Here is an 18,490-nt window from a genome sequence, read left to right on the forward strand (position 1 = left end):
ATCCTAAAATGGTTTTAATTTCTTTTTGCAAAATATTACTTATTTTTATTTCCTTTCATTTTGGGTCAAAATGTGACTAAGTTTTTATGAGATTCACCCATGCAAGTTATTGAGACACTAACGTAAGGTACAAAACAGCTCATACTTTCTCCAGGCAGGGAGCAGCACAGATCTTACAAAAAAAAAAATATATATAATGCATCATTTAAAAAAAATGAATTAAAATGAACAAAAGACAGATAAACATAATGTAACATTGTACCCTCAATCTGAGGTCTTAACTTTCCCCTGCACAAAACCACACAAGTGAGTTTTGTCTCTGTGGAGGGGTCACATACCTGTAAGGTACAAACAAAAGTAAACCAAAAAAAAGAGAGCATAACCAATGCTCAAAAACAATTAAATGTGCAGGTGTGTTCGTGTGCGTCACTTGGTCAATGTCTACTGCAACGATACAACATAAGTGTTGAGACAACCATACAACCTTAAGTGCGGACTGACTATTAGTCTAAGTGTCTGATATTGACCGATAAGCTACAAACACCATTGTCTACTCATGACATTTCAAACATCACACTTACAGCTTGATTGTGTGTGTATATGTGCATATATTGATGTGTGTGTGTGTGTGTGGTTGCAAGTGTATCCTGTGAAGCATTGTCAAAAAGGCTTTCTTATGTAAACTTCTCTAGAACAACAGGCACAGTATTAGAGTATCACCATTATCAGATTCACCTTCCTGTTCCTCGACATCGTCAGAGCCACTGTGTGCATTTTAACCCGCGATAATGCCAATGTACGTCCATTCAGCTTACACACAAATGGCATGAAATGAGATTAACATGGAACAACTAACAAACATAAATATGGCACTGTCTAACATTCTAAGATGCTATTCACGGCAGCCTCAAGCACAGAGTCAGTGTCAGCCAATGGGGCGTGACTATGATCTGAGGGAAGTTGATGTTCATGACCCTGCCCCAGGTTCGAAGGGTAGCCTTGGGCGGAGCTATGCTGTGATTGGCTGGGAGATGTAGGGTAGTGAGCATGTTGACTGTTGCTGCTGATTAGGTTGTTGAATTTCTTTTTTTTTAGGTCCAGGATGCACTTGATGGGAGTTCTTCTGTGTTCCTCCATTCCTTGTTGTTGAGGTTCTGTCCTATAAGCAGGTTCTGTGTGGCTGTTCATACCCTGCCCATCTCTTCCGGTGTGACTTATGGAATGCCTTGGGGATGTCTCCATTACGCTGGGATTGCCCTCATGGGTGGTGGGCGTCAAAACTTCCATACTTCGGCTCTTCAGTTTAGGGCCACAGCAGAAGTCTTCCAGGAAGCCATCTGAGAGAGCGATGTAGCAAAACATCACAAACATACAGCCAATCAAGCACAAAACATGGTTGCATTTAGGTTTAAATACAGTACAATATCTTAAAAACATTACAGAAATTACACCCTTTTTTTTTTTTAAGTAACCAAAACACAAACTGTATATCTAAAATTTCCAGTACCGTCTTCACATGCTGCTTTTTTTTATTAATGAAATGTAATTTTTAAAAATGTTATCTACTTTATATATGTTCTCTAAGGCTTTGGCAATTGGCAATATATAATTATGCATGTGTTACTTTGCATAACAAAACTGATATGCACATTTAAAAAAAAAATTTAACAAATTGATCACAAAAGAGTATGAGTACCAAACTCCAAAAATCCATTTTATTTACAAATACTACTTGTATTTAACCAAAACAAAACTAACTGGAAACGCTGTGAAATTACTTTGTCAACTCATTACATGGTTTTAAACACAACGTCTGTAAAATGTACATGTCTACGTCATGGTGTGGGAAGATTTGCATAACACTGCCCAAATGTATACGCAATGAAAGAAGGCGTAACTTTTATTCTTGCTGTAGTATTTTTGTTGCCGCCGCCATGTTGTGGAGACTCTGTGTGTTTCGTTGCAAAAGTACTTTGTTTGGTCTTCCAAATGAGTACACAATTAGAAATCAGTGGTTGAGTTATTTACAACACTGTTCCAGAACAGTACAATGCAAATATTCAAGTGTGTGCAGCGCATTTTACGGAGGACTGTTTCCTGAACCTGGGAGAGTAGCCTACAATGCCGGCTGTGAACACTATTAAGTGGTGCAATTCCAACGGACAGTCTGGTGCTTCTGACTCAGCCTGTAAGTACGTTTCGATATTTAAAGAATTTGCAACTGACTATTTAAACGCGAGTTTTGAGCAGTGCAGAGTAGTGCTTGTTTCCATTTCTACGATCACAAATGCAGACATGGTGTTATGTTTACGCAGCGCAACACGTAAAAAGACTGTACGAGTCATTATAATCAGTAATTATGTCCTCACTGAATGCAACAAATGCCTCATTTATAGTGGGTTTTATTGTTCTAATCTCGTCACGCCGAGACACGGCATCACAACATGGTAAGGGGCGTAACATTTCCGTCACACGCTTGAGGTATTCGGCCAATCACAACGCACTGGATAGCTGGCCAATCGGAGCACACCTCGCTTTTCAGAACGATAAGCTTTGTAAAAATCGAGGAGGAGCAACAATAATGTACAGTATGTGGAAAATAATGTTTTTTTGAACCTCAAACCGCGTAAACATTGCATTACACCAAATACACAAAAATGTTCTTTTTAGCAACATCATATGACCCCTTTAATAACAATGAAAGACATTGAAAATGGATAAAGTATTCTTCTAAAATAAATGGATAAATTCTGCTTCTGCTTCTTACCTGGATCCACTAGTACCATTCGTTTGTCTTGGGTCAAGTTACCCCGTTCCTCTTGATTAAAAGTCCTGTCAATCATCACCATTTCTGATGAAGGGCTGGACCTCTGAAAGAACATGAATCAGTGCAGCCATGCTGGTTTTGCATTAACGGGAATAATATTAGAGTAATTTTCCTACAAATAATTCGAAGAGGACTTTTGTACATTATGTAAAGGGCTGTGTTCTAAACATACCTCTGCCTCCACCATAAGTAAGCGCCTATATTTGTTCACCATGCCCTGTGTTCTGTTTAACACTTGTATGGCAACTGCCTCAAACTCCTCATCAACTGTAAAGTCAAAAACAGCTATCAGAACCTAGGTCATATTCAGCCAATACTTGTCTGTGGTTAAATATTATATATGTTGAGGAAATGTTGAAAATGCACCTTTGGTGAAATCTTCATCTTGTGGTGGTAAGCCTTGGAAAACATGATAGGGCAGTAATCTGTCAATGACTTCATTAAATGAAGCAAAGGGCGTCCGCTCTGAAGACATGACTCTACTGTGATCTTGTCTTAACTGCTGGAGGACCCTGTAAAATAAGGCCCAGTGTTACAATCATTATTATTACTTTTTGTTGACACTAGTGGTGCAGAAAACACCAACGATAAAAGATGTAGAGTAAAATCTACTCACATTTCTCCTCTAGTAAGTTGTTGAGTTGCAGGTCGCTTCGGTGTGAAAGGCCATTCCTGACTGGCAGGAGTGAGCGTTTTCACAGCTAAGATATAATAAAATAAAGAAAAAACACAAAAATATTAAGCAGCACAAAGGTTTTCAACGTTGATAATAATAAGAAATGTTTCTCAAGCACCAAATCAGCATATTAGAACATGATTTCTAAGGATCATGTTACACTGAAAACTGGAGTAATGGCTGCTGAAAATTAAGCTTTGCTGTCACAGGAATAAAATATAATATAATAGAGAGCAATTGTTTTAAATTGTAATAGTATTTCATAATAGTACTTTACTGTAATATTTACTTGGTGAGCATGCTTCAGAAACATTATAGAAAAATCTTACTGAACCCACAGTTTTGAACAGAAGTGTTTATTTATATCCAACGGTATATATATATATATATATTAGGGGTGGCACGATACATGTATTCATACCTAAACATCACGGTACGGACATCGCGGTTTGGTGCATGAGGCCTTACAACGAATACAGGCAATTGTACCCCAATCCAGAAGGGGGTGCCCGCAGTAATGCAACGCTGTTTGATAATCGCCAGCAGAAGAACAGCGAATGCCATGAGTTGAGACGGGGGTAGCTGCAGCCTGGAGCAATGGGCGTGCTGAAAGGAGGCGTTCCGAAAGGTGAATCAGTACAACAAAATCTACCCCTAACCCTACCCCCACACCCTGACAGACAGCTTTGTCGACCAATCATTAAGACCTTTCTCCACGCCCCTACCTTTTGGCACGCCCTAACCTTTCGCCACGCCCATTGCTCAAGCCTGCAGTTATCCCTACTTGCATGAGTTGCGCACTTGAAAACAAAGCCCACTAGACAGTGACATTGTGCTGATTCTGAACGCATCTCTCACTGACAAGGGAGTATACTTTAAAGGCTTGTGAACTGAACTGTTTGCGAAATGGAGCTTTGTGCTCGTGTATCCTACCTCTCTCATTCGGCACAAATCCAAATATTCCGTAATATTTCCATATTTGTGATGTAGCGTATCTGAATGCGAAACTATTATTTAAATTATAGGCTTTGTTCTTCAGTCGCGTTCCAACGGTGACACTGAGGCGGGTGCGCTGATGTTTGGTTCACTGTATTATATTTTGATAAAGTACCAACTGTGCTGTCAAGTTAGCAATGCTGGAACTGATGTATGTGTGTGTGTGTGTGTGTGTGTGTCACTTCAAATTCAACTGTTTCCTTATACCAGCAGAATCAACTTTAAACACTTATTGTCTTATTAATAATGCATCACTGTATAAAGATCTGCTTTGATTTGTGTACACTCACAATGAAAACAAAAAAATAAAACAAATAGGATGTTGCCATTTGAGTTTCCTTGCTGTGAACAAATTAAGCGTGTCACAAAAATGAACTGAAACTAAGCATATGTAGGCTGTTACGTGTCGCACTGTTTTTTCCCTTGTTTATCTGTAAACTAAATCAAATATATTTCAAGAATGTATTCCTTGTTTGTATATATATATGTACTGCAGATTTTATATTTATATATATATATATAAAACATAATGTAATAATATTTAGTATTTTCACATCTAGGTGGAAAAAATAGTAATTTGTACTACTGTCTGTTCAACATAAATGAAAAGAAACCGAGCATAGTAGATTTTTTTTCCTGTTGAACCTGTTTTTCCTGTTTTTGTGTTGTGATGGTTGTTCATGAGTCCCTTGTTTGTTCTGAACAGTTAAACTGTTCAGAACAAATGTTTGAACCGTTTTTAAAAGTTTTGTTTGAGTTCCTCAAGTGTCCTCAGTGTGAAAAGATGGATCTCAAAATCATACAGTCACTGCTAGAAAGGGTTCAAATATGCAAAAGATGCTGGAAAACTGAAGAATCTGCGGGACATGGAGGATTTTTCTAAAGAACAGTGCTCAGTTTAACTATTCAGAACAAACAAGGGACTCATGAACAACCAACCGTTATTTTAATAATTTCAGCTATTTTTTTGTCTTGTGGACTAAATGTAAAAATGTAAAAAAAAATTAAAATATCTTACTCCGGACAGTACTAAATAAAAAATAACATGAATTTTGTATGATCTCTCTTATTTTGTTAAAATTACATTTTCACAGATTCTGCAAGGGGTTCACAAAATTTCAAGCAGCACTGTATGTATATATATATATATATATATATATATATATATATATATCAAGTATGTCTTAAGGAATGAACAAATTAGATTTCATTAAAACTGGTCACTGATGGAAATGTTTCAAAGGAGTCTTACCTTTGGTACCAAGAAGATTAACTAATTGTGTTTGCCCTCTTTGTATTGCTGCTGTGGTGTCCTATAAAATTGAAGAAACATTCAAATGTGATGAAATTATAACACTTTGAACAAGCAAACAAGGTTGCAATAAAAAAGAATAGGTGGATATTAATCCAAATATGTTTCACCTGGTTTAAAGAAACTTGATACTCCTGAATGCCAGAAGTAGCTGGAACGTTCTGGGCCACAGGCATAAAGAGGTGCTGTCCTGGGGTCACAGACAACTGTTGACAAACCTGTGGGCCTTGGATGCCAGAACTGACCATGGTGAGGTGGCCCGAAGCCTGTGACGTCTGTACAGGTGTAGGGCTAGATGATGCGCTGCCAGTCCAAACTTTGGCCGTGGAACCAGGCCTTTGAGACACCTGCACAACAGGTGTTGGTGAAGCTTGGCCTATTTGACCTCCAGCAACCAAACCTTGATTGACTATCAGCTGCCCTCCAGATGAAAAGTTCTGCCCAGCAATAAGCTGTACTGTTGTGTTTTGATTTGTGAGGATGGAGTAGGTGGTAGTGCTCATTGATGACGGGTCGCCTACTTGAGTGTTTGTTTGTAACACCTGCCCATTCACAGCCTGGAAGCCATGAACTGTCGTACCAGGGGTGAGGGAAATAGAAGTGGGTAGCAAAAACTGCCCTTGAGGCAGATTGGACTGGGACTGTGGTTGCGCTTGTTGCCCCAGAGGTGAGTGCATTACAATGCTGCTGGCTGGATTGACCACTTTCACCTGTTGAGCAGACTGAGGAGAGCCGCTGACTGTGTAGGGACTACTGACTAAATTCGCAGTAGTTGTGGTGCTGGGTTGAAGCCCGATGTTGCTGATATTGTATACAGTTTGTCCCCCTGTCTGTAAGGGTTTAGGCTGAATGGGTCTGATCAATGTCTGTTGCATAGGGCCTCTCTGGATGATAATATTCTGAACTGGTATCGTCCCTTTATTGAAGGACATTGACACCTGGCCAGCTCCAGAAGGGGTGAACATGGTGCCTTGTCCACTGTTGTTTGTCACTACATTTCCGCTCTGCCTCAAAAGGATCTGAGGCTGTTCCAAACTGTTTATAGTCATCATGGAGGAGGCACTGCCATTGAAGGATCCCACTACCTGGATGTGTCCAGCAGGGCCGTTTGGCAAGGGTAGTTGGGGAACCTGCTGGATAAAAGCCTGAGGTTGTGCCAATGGTGGCCCCACACCAGGACCTGTGATACCTCCAAACCCTCCAGAGACCAGCTGCTGAGGAAAAGCGGAAGCTGTGGGAATGAGAGATGGCTGGGAGTCCAAAAGGGCTTCTTGAGCCAATGTCTGCTCTGTAATATCTGCTTCCAGCAATGACTTCTGAAGGATGTCGAAGGGTTGGTCCTCGCCCCCAAGATCGACCCCATCTTGTGAGGTTCCACTGTCGAGGTCATCCTCGTTGAACGGAAGACTGCTTGAGAGCTGAAGCTCAGCTCCACCAGCCTCCCCAAATTCTCCCAAATGATTGTGGTCGTCTTTGAGTCCTTCGTTGGAGCCACCCTAAGAAGAAAACCAAATTATTTGTTGTTTAGATGCTCTTTCTAAAACCCATTCTAGATATCCCATTTGCATGCAAACTACACCTATACAACATTTATGGGAAAGTTGAAGTATTTTATGTAACGGTGTTTGAAAACCACTTTTTTCGGATTTTAGTATTTTCTCATTCTAGTAGATATGAGCTTGTCTTTCCTTGATAGGTATCTTGTCTATACTCACTGTGTCACTAGTGAAGAACGAACTGGCCGACCCAAACGCTGCATTAGTCACATCGTCTTCTCCAATCTGTTTGAATGTTAAATAAAGTTGTTAATAACCCTTTAATATAAAACACAAATGTCATATAGTCTAAGCATACTTACAGATTTACTATTTGAACCATGAAGATACTCATTCAATGCTTGCACATCTCTATTGGAAAAAAAAACAGTTCATGAAAACACTTCTGTTACGTGTGATGGGTAAAATCTCTTTTTAAAGTATGCCTGTAGCTCTTTAAACTATAATCATCAAATTGTAATGCTGCTTACCCTATAAAATCCAGAAGACGGCGGTCGTCTTCATCATCCATTACACCTGTGACACAGTAATTACACATTTTCAGATTTTTTTCAATGGACTCAGCAAAGTACAGGTTCCTTAAATTTTAACTCAGCCCTGACTTTAACCACGCTAAGATATCATTTGAATATTAATTTGTTCCTGAATACATCTGAAGGATCCAATAAACGTAGCGCGTATAATGTTCTAAACAAAATCAAAACTGTAATCTGTCAGGAACCCCAGTTTGTCAATAAACATTCTCTGTATACTACGTCATTTCAAGCATAGGTTGTGAAATAATGTATACTATTAAATTCAGGTACAATAATATATTAGATATATTAATAGGCCAAACTATGAGCAATGTCAGGCTTTTGAAATAACTCAACAAAGGTGTGACAAACACAAGTGAATTAATAATTTAAAATGTTTAAGTAGTTCATTATGTGGCATCATTCTATTTTCAAAGAAGAATGAACATAAAACAAAAAATAGCACATTACTGATTACTACCGTGTACTAAACAGTAATAAACTGTTTGACATCCCAAACACACAAACAGTAATGCTTGAACAGTATACCTGTCTAATGCACGCTTTTATTTAAACACGAATATGATTTCTATGTTTAAAAATACATAAGTCAGTGGCTGTACTCTTTGCTGCAGCCTATAGAGACTTCAAAATGGCGGCCGGTGATTGAAACTGCGCCACTGCTCGCTACAGCCGACAGACTAAAGACATTGTGACACAGAGTACCTGTGCAGTGGTATAATGCTACTCGGCTTTAATTTCTGATCATATTTCTTTGTAAAGTTGCCGTAGGAATGTGAACAACTTGAAAATTCACGTGTGGAAATGTGACAAAGGAAGCGACGTGGGGGATGGGAGAAACATGTTTGGCCAGTCTGACTGTTCACTTCACAAGCTTCTGTTAATGTTTTATAACACACTTTATGGTTAAAAGGCTAGTGAGGGAATGAAATTCGTTGTCTGTGTTTTTCCAAAGTGATTACATGTTTGAACAGCATTCGATGTGTATGTATTTTCTCTTTTGTTTCAAAGCAAACAACGACGTGTTGTTAAAAACAGCAGAAATCCAAAATTGCGAGTGTTAGCCTTTATTATTTAATAATTTAACAGCATAAATTACACACTAGAACAGAAACTAAATGATAGAACAGTCTATAAAGGTTATAAATGGACGAATTATTAGATTAGTCAATAATATATATATATATGCTCTTTATATTAACTAAGTTAGCAAGACTAAGCTAGCATCATCCGTTTAACGTAAATAAATGCAATCTGGACGAAGAAAAAAACAAGTATGACAGATTAATCCGGCCCTTTTACATCTCAAACAACTTCAAAATATATATATATTTAAAAATCATTCTTATACATGCAAATACGGGTTTTATAAACTAAACGACGTACTAAATGTGAGAGATATATTAAACACTTTAGGCTGTGGTCATGTTAGCAAGCCAAATGAGGGAGGAGATGAATTAGTTTGTCTTCCTCTCTAACAGAAAAAACCCTATCTTTGTCTGTTAAGTCAAAGGGGCGGAAAAGAGACACGTAGAAAACCAGCAACCCCTCAAAATACAAAGTAAAACCCTGTTGAAGCAAAGCGACGCGTTTTACTGATTCACTTGTCAAACGGTGGCAGGGAGGACTAAAAAGGCTCTCCAAAACCCGCCTTAATCTCGCTGAAAGTAACAGCTAGAAACACAGAGGGACTTTGTCCATAAATAGACCGAGGCTGGGGAGGCTCGTTTAGTCGCAAATGCTCTCCTGGACGCGTATTTGTGCATCTGTGACGGGCGGCACGAAGAAAGGCGTATTCGGCGTCGGACGGCTCGTTTAACCCCGGCGCGGGTGTAGTAGGTTTTAAGCGGATTGTTGTTGATGGCCTTCTTGACGCTGTGGACGTCCCCCACACCTAACGTTATTAAGAAACGGCTGAATTCGTCGAGCAAAAACCGAATCGTTGGCGAAGCATAAATATTTATTTGAATTTGCATCACATAAAGACGACTTGAATACGAGGCAAACCCTTACTCCTGTCTCACTCCTCTTGAAACCCAATATCTCCATTTGGCAACTTTTAATTTGCTCCCCCTCCTCCTCCTCCTCCTCCTTCTTCTTCTTTCTCTCTCCCACTCATATATTTTCCCTCACTGTCCTTGCTGCTCAGTCTGATAGATTTTGCTCTCTCCACGCTTGCTCTTCCCTCCCCGAAGGAAGGGGAGGAAGGAGGTTGTGTGTGTTTTTTCCTTGAAATTTTTATCACAAAATTATAATACACTCAAAGGGGAAACTCACCGTCATGAAAAAGCAGTGCCGTGTCCGCGGGGTTTCCTCGCCATCTCTGCACGGGCCGGTGGAGCGGCGCGGCTCCAGCAGAAGGCAGCATCACTGCATAGTGCACTACACTCCATAGGGCTCTTTACTTCAACGAACAGGGGTCTCTTAAACTCATTGTTTACCTCTTCTGCAACCATACAAGTTAAAGCTGTTGTTTTGATTAATCGCTCCAAATGCCTGACATGAATAAAAATAGTGTTTGTATCAAGAGACAGGTTTAATATTATAAACAATACCTTTATCTGAGTCTGTAAAATATAGGAGATTGTTGCCACAAGGACGCTTTAAATGTTATCAATAACAAAAACTAAAATAAAGTTTGATTGACATTTTCATCACTTCAAAACTAACTAAAATTAAGTGACTTTTTAGTAATTTTAAAACCAACTAGAAAAAAAACTGATAAAATGAAACTAATAGCAATAGAGTGAACTTTATTAAAACTAAATTAAATATAAATTAAAATACAAACTATTATAATAACCCTGCTGTTTTCATTACAATGCATACACTGACCATGTACAAAATTCAACAGAAAATCAATATAAACCGTAAACTGTAAGGGATATAATAATAATAATAATAACAAATACAATACAGTCAATTCATCTTGCAATTCTAAAATAAATAAATCAACACTTGTTTTTATTAACATGCTGTAAATAGTGTAAATTTATAACTAATTAAATATGAATATGACAGAAGAAGTAATAAATAACTTTACTCCATCATTTAAGTTATGTATGGGAAAACAGTCATAAGTTTATTATGAACGTGAACATTTAATGCGCCAATAGAACGCCGCGTTACTAACGCTACTGATTCTAGTCCAATCATTGAAAAGCACACTTTGACGAGTCGTCACGTGATCAACGTGCCTTCACCACGCCTGCTGTTAGAAACAACATGGCGGCACTGGGAGTGCAAGTTAATGCGGGGAATGATGATGGAGAAACAAATACAGCTGTCAGAGTTCCCGAACGCGTGTTACGAAGGGATCAAGCGAGGCTGGAGGAGGCAGAGCGCCGGAGAAATGTCAAGGAGAGCCAGAGCGTGTCGGAAGAAAAGAGCGATTTCTTCACGTCCACCTTTAATACTGAGAAGACAGCAGTCGAGGAGATGCTCTCCAGCTGTAACGAAAATGACTGCGACAAAGCCGCAAAAACACTGGAAGAGATCACTTTGAAAATTCAACAGCTCCACAAGTTTCTCAATGACAGCATAATGTTTCTAACCCAGTATGAAATAAGACAGGCGCAAGCATCCCTGCAGAAGCTCCAGAGCTCTCTTGCTGAGAAAAGAGATGAGGTGTTGCCTAAAAAGAAATTCGCCTTTAGATCCAGGAACACCGGAGCAAGTAAGCAGCCTGCACCGATTCAGCAAACAACCGATAAGCCTGCATCTGATGCAGCTGGTACTGTGGTGGTGGATGCTGCGGTCTCTGTAGCCCAGTGTGGATTCTCTAATGTTGACAATCAAGTCTTAATCAAGCAAGCCGAGGAGATCCAGCAAGGAGATGTTCTGTTATCTCATCTGACAAACTGTAAAGTCAGGCTTTATGGCTGTCCGAGCACTGTGCACATCAAGAACGTCCACGGCTGCGAGATCCTCTGCGGGCCGGTGTCCAGCTCTGTTTTTGTGGACCAGTGCACTGACAGCACTTTAGTAGTCCCCTGTCAGCAGCTGCGCACCCATAACACCACTGCCACTCAGATATATCTGCATGTGACCAGCCGGGCAATTATAGAGGACTGTCACGGGGTCCGGTTTGCCCCATTCACGTGGACCTATCCAGGGATGCATGATCATTTCAAGGTGGCTGGACTTGATCCAAACAGGAATAATTGGACAGAGGTGGATGATTTCAATTGGCTTGCTGCTGGCACACATTCCCCCAACTGGACTGTCATTCCTGAGACTGAGAGAATATGTAGTTGGGATGTTCTGGAACATGCATCTAAACAATAACGATCTGATTGCATGATTGTGTGCTCAGTCAATATGATGCTAAAATTGAGATCCCATAAACATTGAATGCTCTAGAATTCCTCACTTATAAAGCTCAGATTAATTTAATGCTGTATAAGAAAATAATAAAGTCTGATTTGATCACATTTGTGTTTATTTGTGATTTACTCAAGTCTATGCATTTTAATTTTGCTCGTGGGCAGCGCGTCGTTGCACTTCGGGCGTCCCGTGTTCAAGTCCTGGATCCTGTCCCCTCCATCTCTCTCCAACTTAGTTTCCTGTCTACTCTCCTATCAAATAAAAGGCAAAAACGCCTAAAATAAATAAATAAGACATTGTTCACCTAAAAATGAAAAATCTGTCATCGATTACTCACCCTCATGTCATTCCAAATCTGCAGACTTGTTTATTTTCTGTGGAACATTAAAGAAGAAATTTGTAGAAATGTCTCTGTTTTTATTTCAATCAATGGAAGTCAATACTATTTGGTTGCCAGCATTTTTCAAAATATCTTTTTTAGTGTTTTGAAGAAGAACATAAGTCTTTTAGGGTCTGGAATGACATGAGTGTGAATTTAATGATAAAAGAATTTTAATTTTTGGGTGAAATATACTTTTAATTCTGTTATTATTGTTTAGACATTAATTCACAGATTGCCATTAACCTGAAGAAATATATTTATATACATTTTTGAGTTGTTTTCCATCTTTAAACATAAAAGCTATATAGACACACTATTTTAATGTTGGTGCCTCTTTTGTGTATTATGTGCAAAATAACATAATTCACATAATTTTAAAATGATAACAGTTAATACTTAAATATAATGTGCAAGAAGTGGCCTGTTATGTTCAGTTACTGTATTATAGTGCATAATGCAACCTTTGGCCATAGTCTGTGATACAAGTACAATCATCTGAATATGAAGTTCTGTAGGCTAGTAATGTTTTGACTATTATTATTTTGGGGGTCAAATTTAACAATAAGGTCTCGTTTGACTAAATTAGTTAACATGCTTACATTGGTTAACAATACTTCTAGACTTCTTAAAATTTATTAATTTTAGTTCATGTTAATTTCAACCTCTAATAAATTCTTAAAACCAAGTCATATCTGTTCATGTTACTTCATCCACTGTGATCTAACATGAACTAATATTAACAAAGATTAATAAATGCTGTAAAATTCCTCATTGTTAGCTAATGCATTAACTAATGTTAACAAATTATAAAGTGTTATGGTTTTGACTATCATCAGTTCCATGAATATTTTAACTTTGAGAGATGTGGAGGTCCTCTCAAAGAGTGGCATGTTTGTCATGAACTCAAAGACCCTAGAAGTGGAAGTGTAGTGGTCTTAAGTCCTAGCCTCCTGGTTTTTGGTGTCTCTGTAGTTATGCCAGTCATATCATGTGACCCATCAAGCCAATCACACGCCACGGCAGCAGCTTACAGATAGGCTCATCTACTGGCCAGGGATTTCTGTAAATGGGATGAGGGTGATTAGCTGGGTTTAGGATGACGTACAGTAACTTTGTGTTTAATCATTTGGATCCTTGGCTTTTGTCCTCCCTTTGCAGATAGAGGGACACCACTATTTGCGTCAGTACCTGAGGACATTGGTGTTTTAATTATTGAGATTAAAATCCATGTTTAAGTTTGTGAAGATAATGTATTACATTGGTGTTTACCTTTAGAAGAACCTGAGTTGGACTTAGTCTATTATGGGTGCGAAGATCATCATGAAAGTCGCTAACAAATTCTCGCTTTACTGGAATGGATTACACATTGCGCCTTGAATGTACTTTCAACGTTCAACTTCTGTCTTTGGAGATCACCAAACTCTGAAAAGCCTTTTTTTGGACTTTTATTTTGGACTTTAACTAGTTGTTCATCATGGCTCTAATGAAGGTAAAGTTTGACCTGAAGAAACGGGTGAAGCTGGCCCAGCTGTTATGGCTCATGTACTGGTTTTCCATTATGGCCGGAGTGCTGGTCTTCAGTATGGGCCTTTTCTTTAAAATTGAACTACGCAAGAGAAGTGAATTTATGGACAACAATGAGAGTCATTTTGTACCCAACATTCTAATTGGTGTGGGTTTTTTGGCATGTTTTCTCAATGCCTGTGGGGGCAAAATCTGTTATGACTCGCTCGACTCCACCAAATTTGTGAAATGGAAGTCCATTTTGAAGCCCTTTCTAATTTGCTGTTTGTTCTTCAACTTCTGCCTCATTGTCACAGCAGCTATGTGTTTTGCCATGCGCATTCCTCTAGAGTTCACACTTGCTGAGGGCCTGAAAAATGGAATGAAGTACTACAAGGACACCGATACACCTGGACGCTGCTACATGAAGAGAACTCTGGATCTCATGCAGATGGAGTTCCGCTGCTGTGGCAATAACAACTACAAAGATTGGTTCGAGATCCAGTGGGTGAGCAACCGTTACCTGGACTTCAGCTCCAAGGAAGTCAAAGAGTGAGTGTTTTTTGTTTCTTAATGGTTGGATGATGTCGCCCTTAAATGTAAACATTGTTTCCCTTCAGTTCTTTTCAACTCATTTTGTTCAGATATAGTTTAGACATTTAGAAAAAAATTATTTAAGACACTTAAAACTTTTAAATAGTTTGTTGTGGAAGTTTTTATAATGATTTTATTTATTTTTTTTACCAAATTATTTAGCAGGTTTACAGTAAGGGGAGGGAATGGGTGATTTGCAGGGGTCAATTTGCAGTGTAAGTGGTATCAAGCATGTTAGCCCGTTTAGATTTAGTCTCTAATCTTCTTGGATCACATTTTCTTGCCCTCAGAGCTTACTGTCCCTTTCAATCAATTGAATACCAGGTAGACTGGCTTGGAATAGACATTGAAATTACTAGCCGAATGCTTGTGCATTAATATCAAAGAGTTTTTTATGGCTTTTGATGTATAACACCTAAAGGTTTTCCAAAGTGACTTGTTTATAATTTTTTTATTATTTTCTTTATTTAAATTGTGTTTAATTGATAATAAATGACAATGAAGTTATGATGTAGAATTTTTTGTAAGTTGCTTATTTTTTGTGAGCATTCACTGTTTTTGTGAGCATTCACTGTTTTTGTGAGCATTCACTGTTTTAAAAAAGAATGTTGCCATTTTTTATAAAAAATCTGGCTAAGGAATACACACATCATTTATTTTATTTTTAAATGATCTAACATGAGTAATATGGAAGTGATAAATACATATTTGCAAACTGTTTGTCTTTAGCCGAATCAGCAGCAATGTGGATGGAAGATACCTAATGGATGGAGTTCCCTTCAGCTGCTGCAACCCTAGCTCTCCACGGCCCTGCATCCAACAGCAAATAACCAACAACTCGGCTCACTACAGCTATGACCACTACACCGAAGAGCTAAACATCTGGAAACGTGGCTGCCGAGACGCTCTTGTGTCATACTATGGTGGAATGATGAACACTATTGGGATACTTGTGCTGATGGTCACCCTCTTGCAAGTAAGATGTTTAACTTTGAAATATCGTAATGTGCTGATCCAGGATCAGACTTTAATCACATACCTTCATTCCTCTTATCTTAATGGATTGTGCTATAAAGGTCAAACTGATCTCTGATCAGTACTTAAGGTACGTTTTGTTCAGTTCTGATACTTAATCCTGTAAACTGTTCAAATCCTGCTATTACAAGGTGTTTTGTTATCTGTCCCTAATGAGGTAAATAATAACTACAAATTGTTTTAGCTACAGATTTGGGGGATGATTTAAACCCTGTCCTTCTTATCAGACCATCCCAAAGGGGTGCAAAAGTGAAGGCTGTTTAGAGTAATAGCTAATGTTTGTATGCCATCATACCATGTTCACTGTCAGGAGCCTTGTTTCCTTAATCAATCACCTAACATGGCACTATCATTCAAAACATCTACACTGCTTAAAATATAATACAGTGTTTGACTACCTTGTAGTAATACTGAAAGATCGATTGACATTCTAGGATAAATTAAACTACATGATTCAGGAATCAGTGGTTATTACCTTAAGGGACTCTTTTTACCTGATCTAACTCTTAAAAAGATTGTTAAATAATTTTTTTTAATATACTTTATTTTTAAAATAATAAATAGTAAATAATTCAATTAAAATACTTTATTTGGATTACACATGAAGCACATTTTTAATTTTAACCCATAGTTTGCATATAAATTTGAGACTTGATGGAAATAATCTAAAAACATTGATTTGAACAAAATCTGCCAGTTTCACGGCATGCAGTAGCAACAACAAGACCTTGAACAAGGTGTGGTGGAGATTAGGAGTTTGAGATGGTGTGGTGACACTGAAGATTCACAGGGATCAAAGGTTCTAATCTGTGGGGTGGAACTAAATCTTGCTTTCTTGGAAAAGGTGATTTCAAATCACCAATTGGAAATGTAGAACATTTTATACATTTGATTTAAAAAAAACAAAAAACATATATTTTATGCTTTGCTTTAGACAACTGTAATGATTGGACTTCAGTATATAAACACCTCTCTGTCCACGCTGGTCAACCCAGAAGACCCTGAGAGTGAGAGCGAGGGCTGGATCCTGGAGAAAACTGTCAAAGAGACCTTCACTGATATCATGGCTAAGATGAAGGCCATGGGCAAAGGCAATCAAGTGGATGAGGGGGCAAATGAAGAGGCTGTTGCCACTGTGAGCTGAGCGAGCCCCACCCACCGAACTTTTTCCACACCTACCTAGAGAGCTGTGGGATGCAGCCTAAAACTGTAACTATATCACTCACACTACACAAAGTGTAGACAAAGCCAATTAATGAGGAACTGGTGAAGAAAAAAAAATCTAAATACAAACTTTTGTCAGTCAGACATTTTCCTGTAATTAAATTAGCATATTAGAATTCCATATTATGGTGAAATTACCAAAAAACAAAAGATGCATATTAATACCCAAATGATTGGCTTGTAAAGAGTGGTTTTTAATATAATCGATCAAAATGTATTTTTTTGCCAGCTTTGCTTCTCCCTTTGACTTTGTACTTTGCTACACAAACTCTAAACACTTTTATAGTCATATTTTATTTCATATTTGAGTTGATATTCAACTTAAGAATGGCTAGTCAGGGATTTGGAATAGTGTGAAAGATATAAATATGAAAACTATAGCCTCAGTACAGTGAGTCCTTCTATTTATAAGGAGTAAACAACACCATCTGTCATATGACAGGTATGACAAATGAAAAGAAAACACATTTTAAATCACCTTTTAAAGAAGCTAAACAGGTGTTTTTTCACCCTTGTGGATTTAGGTATGAAATGTGTGCAAGTGAGAGTGCACAAACGTTTGACAGATGGATGAAGAGACAAGTTAGATCTTTTGTTTTATTTTAAAGTAATGCTTTATAAAAAATAAAAATTATATTTTTGAGGTGCCAGGGTTGTGGTTTGGGAAAGGTTATAAAAAAATGTAAATATATTTTTGTGACCTGTCTGATGATGAGTACACTGCTATGTTCAGCATCAGATAACACATGATTTCATGAGCGCTAAAAGAAGAGGCTGATTTTGCAGGTTTAAGAGAATAGCAGCATTTGAGGCCCCAATATGTGCTATGGTACAGAGGGAGAACCAGGTACAGGGTGAGGGGATTGAGAAGGCTTATGATTGGCAGCTAAACCCTGACCTGTGACTTCTGCATTCCCACTACTGGGAGCTCCAGTGTATTTACATCTGCACAAACAGTTACTCCATGAAACGTCCCAGGCCAGAGACTGAAACTCTATGCTCAAACCTGTAATTTTTTGTAATTATTTTATTTAAATTCTAATTATGTGTCTATGTAAATAGTGTAGAATTATTTAATAATATATTTTTCTTTTTGTAAAAATACTCGTGAAATTACTTGTAAGAAAAGTTGACATTATCGGAGTGGTGTTTGGTGCGTAGTGTTTGTTATTGTGAATAAAACTTATTTAATTGTAAAAACATGCAGATTTCTATTGTCCAGTCATTTGATTTCTATTGTCCAGTCATTTGCTGAGATCAAAGAGCAGGGCATTCTGGGAGCTCTATGGGAGGTTTGCCTTATCCAATAAGATCTGCCGAGAATTATGTGATTATTTCTTTCACATGGTGTTTGTCGCACATGGCAGTGATCTGAATAGTGAGTTTCAAAATATGGACAGTTTTTGGTTTATTTTAAAAAAGGGATGTACATTAACTTGGTATAATAACAAAATCAAGGAGGTCTTGTCATGTAAGCCACATAACTGTCAGTTTAATCGTTGCCTAAGCCTGAAAATTGAGAA

General features: G+C 38.2%; 3 protein-coding genes across 4 annotated transcripts; 2 read left to right on the forward strand and 1 right to left on the reverse strand.

Moving 5' to 3' along the window:
- On the reverse strand, positions 1-10,276 carry LOC306858065 (BRD4-interacting chromatin-remodeling complex-associated protein-like). Of its 2 annotated transcripts, none has more exons than XM_079398443.1 (11): positions 10,181-10,276; positions 7,838-7,883; positions 7,670-7,718; positions 7,527-7,592; positions 5,922-7,307; positions 5,752-5,812; positions 3,444-3,528; positions 3,194-3,339; positions 3,000-3,094; positions 2,768-2,870; positions 1-1,337 (listed from the first exon to the last, which is right to left on the reverse strand). In XM_079398443.1, exons 1-11 carry the CDS (start codon positions 10,269-10,271, stop codon positions 877-879), a joined length of 2,589 nt encoding a protein of 862 aa, XP_079254569.1. In that variant the 5' UTR covers positions 10,272-10,276; the 3' UTR covers positions 1-876. The 2 variants fall into 2 exon arrangements, with proteins under 2 accessions (XP_079254569.1, XP_079254570.1); XM_079398444.1 differs by lacking the exon at positions 10,181-10,276 and adding an exon at positions 9,917-10,161 and having other exon boundaries at positions 28-1,337.
- Positions 10,277-11,109: 833 nt separating this feature from the next.
- On the forward strand, positions 11,110-12,626 carry LOC306858066 (tubulin-specific chaperone C-like). Its single transcript, XM_079398445.1, has one exon. It carries the CDS (start codon positions 11,129-11,131, stop codon positions 12,188-12,190), a length of 1,062 nt encoding a protein of 353 aa, XP_079254571.1. The 5' UTR covers positions 11,110-11,128; the 3' UTR covers positions 12,191-12,626.
- Positions 12,627-13,690: 1,064 nt separating this feature from the next.
- Positions 13,691-18,172, forward strand: LOC306857422 (peripherin-2-like). The gene is made up of 3 exons (XM_079397361.1): positions 13,691-14,666; positions 15,438-15,684; positions 16,678-18,172. The coding sequence occupies exons 1-3, from the start codon at positions 14,086-14,088 to the stop codon at positions 16,885-16,887; spliced, it is 1,038 nt and encodes a 345-aa protein (XP_079253487.1). The 5' UTR covers positions 13,691-14,085; the 3' UTR covers positions 16,888-18,172.
- Positions 18,173-18,490: the final 318 nt, after the last annotated feature.

The sequence above is a fragment of the Barbus barbus genome, assembly GCF_936440315.1.
Source record: "Barbus barbus genome assembly, chromosome: 38".
In the NCBI taxonomy this organism is placed as follows: domain Eukaryota; kingdom Metazoa; phylum Chordata; class Actinopteri; order Cypriniformes; family Cyprinidae; genus Barbus; species Barbus barbus.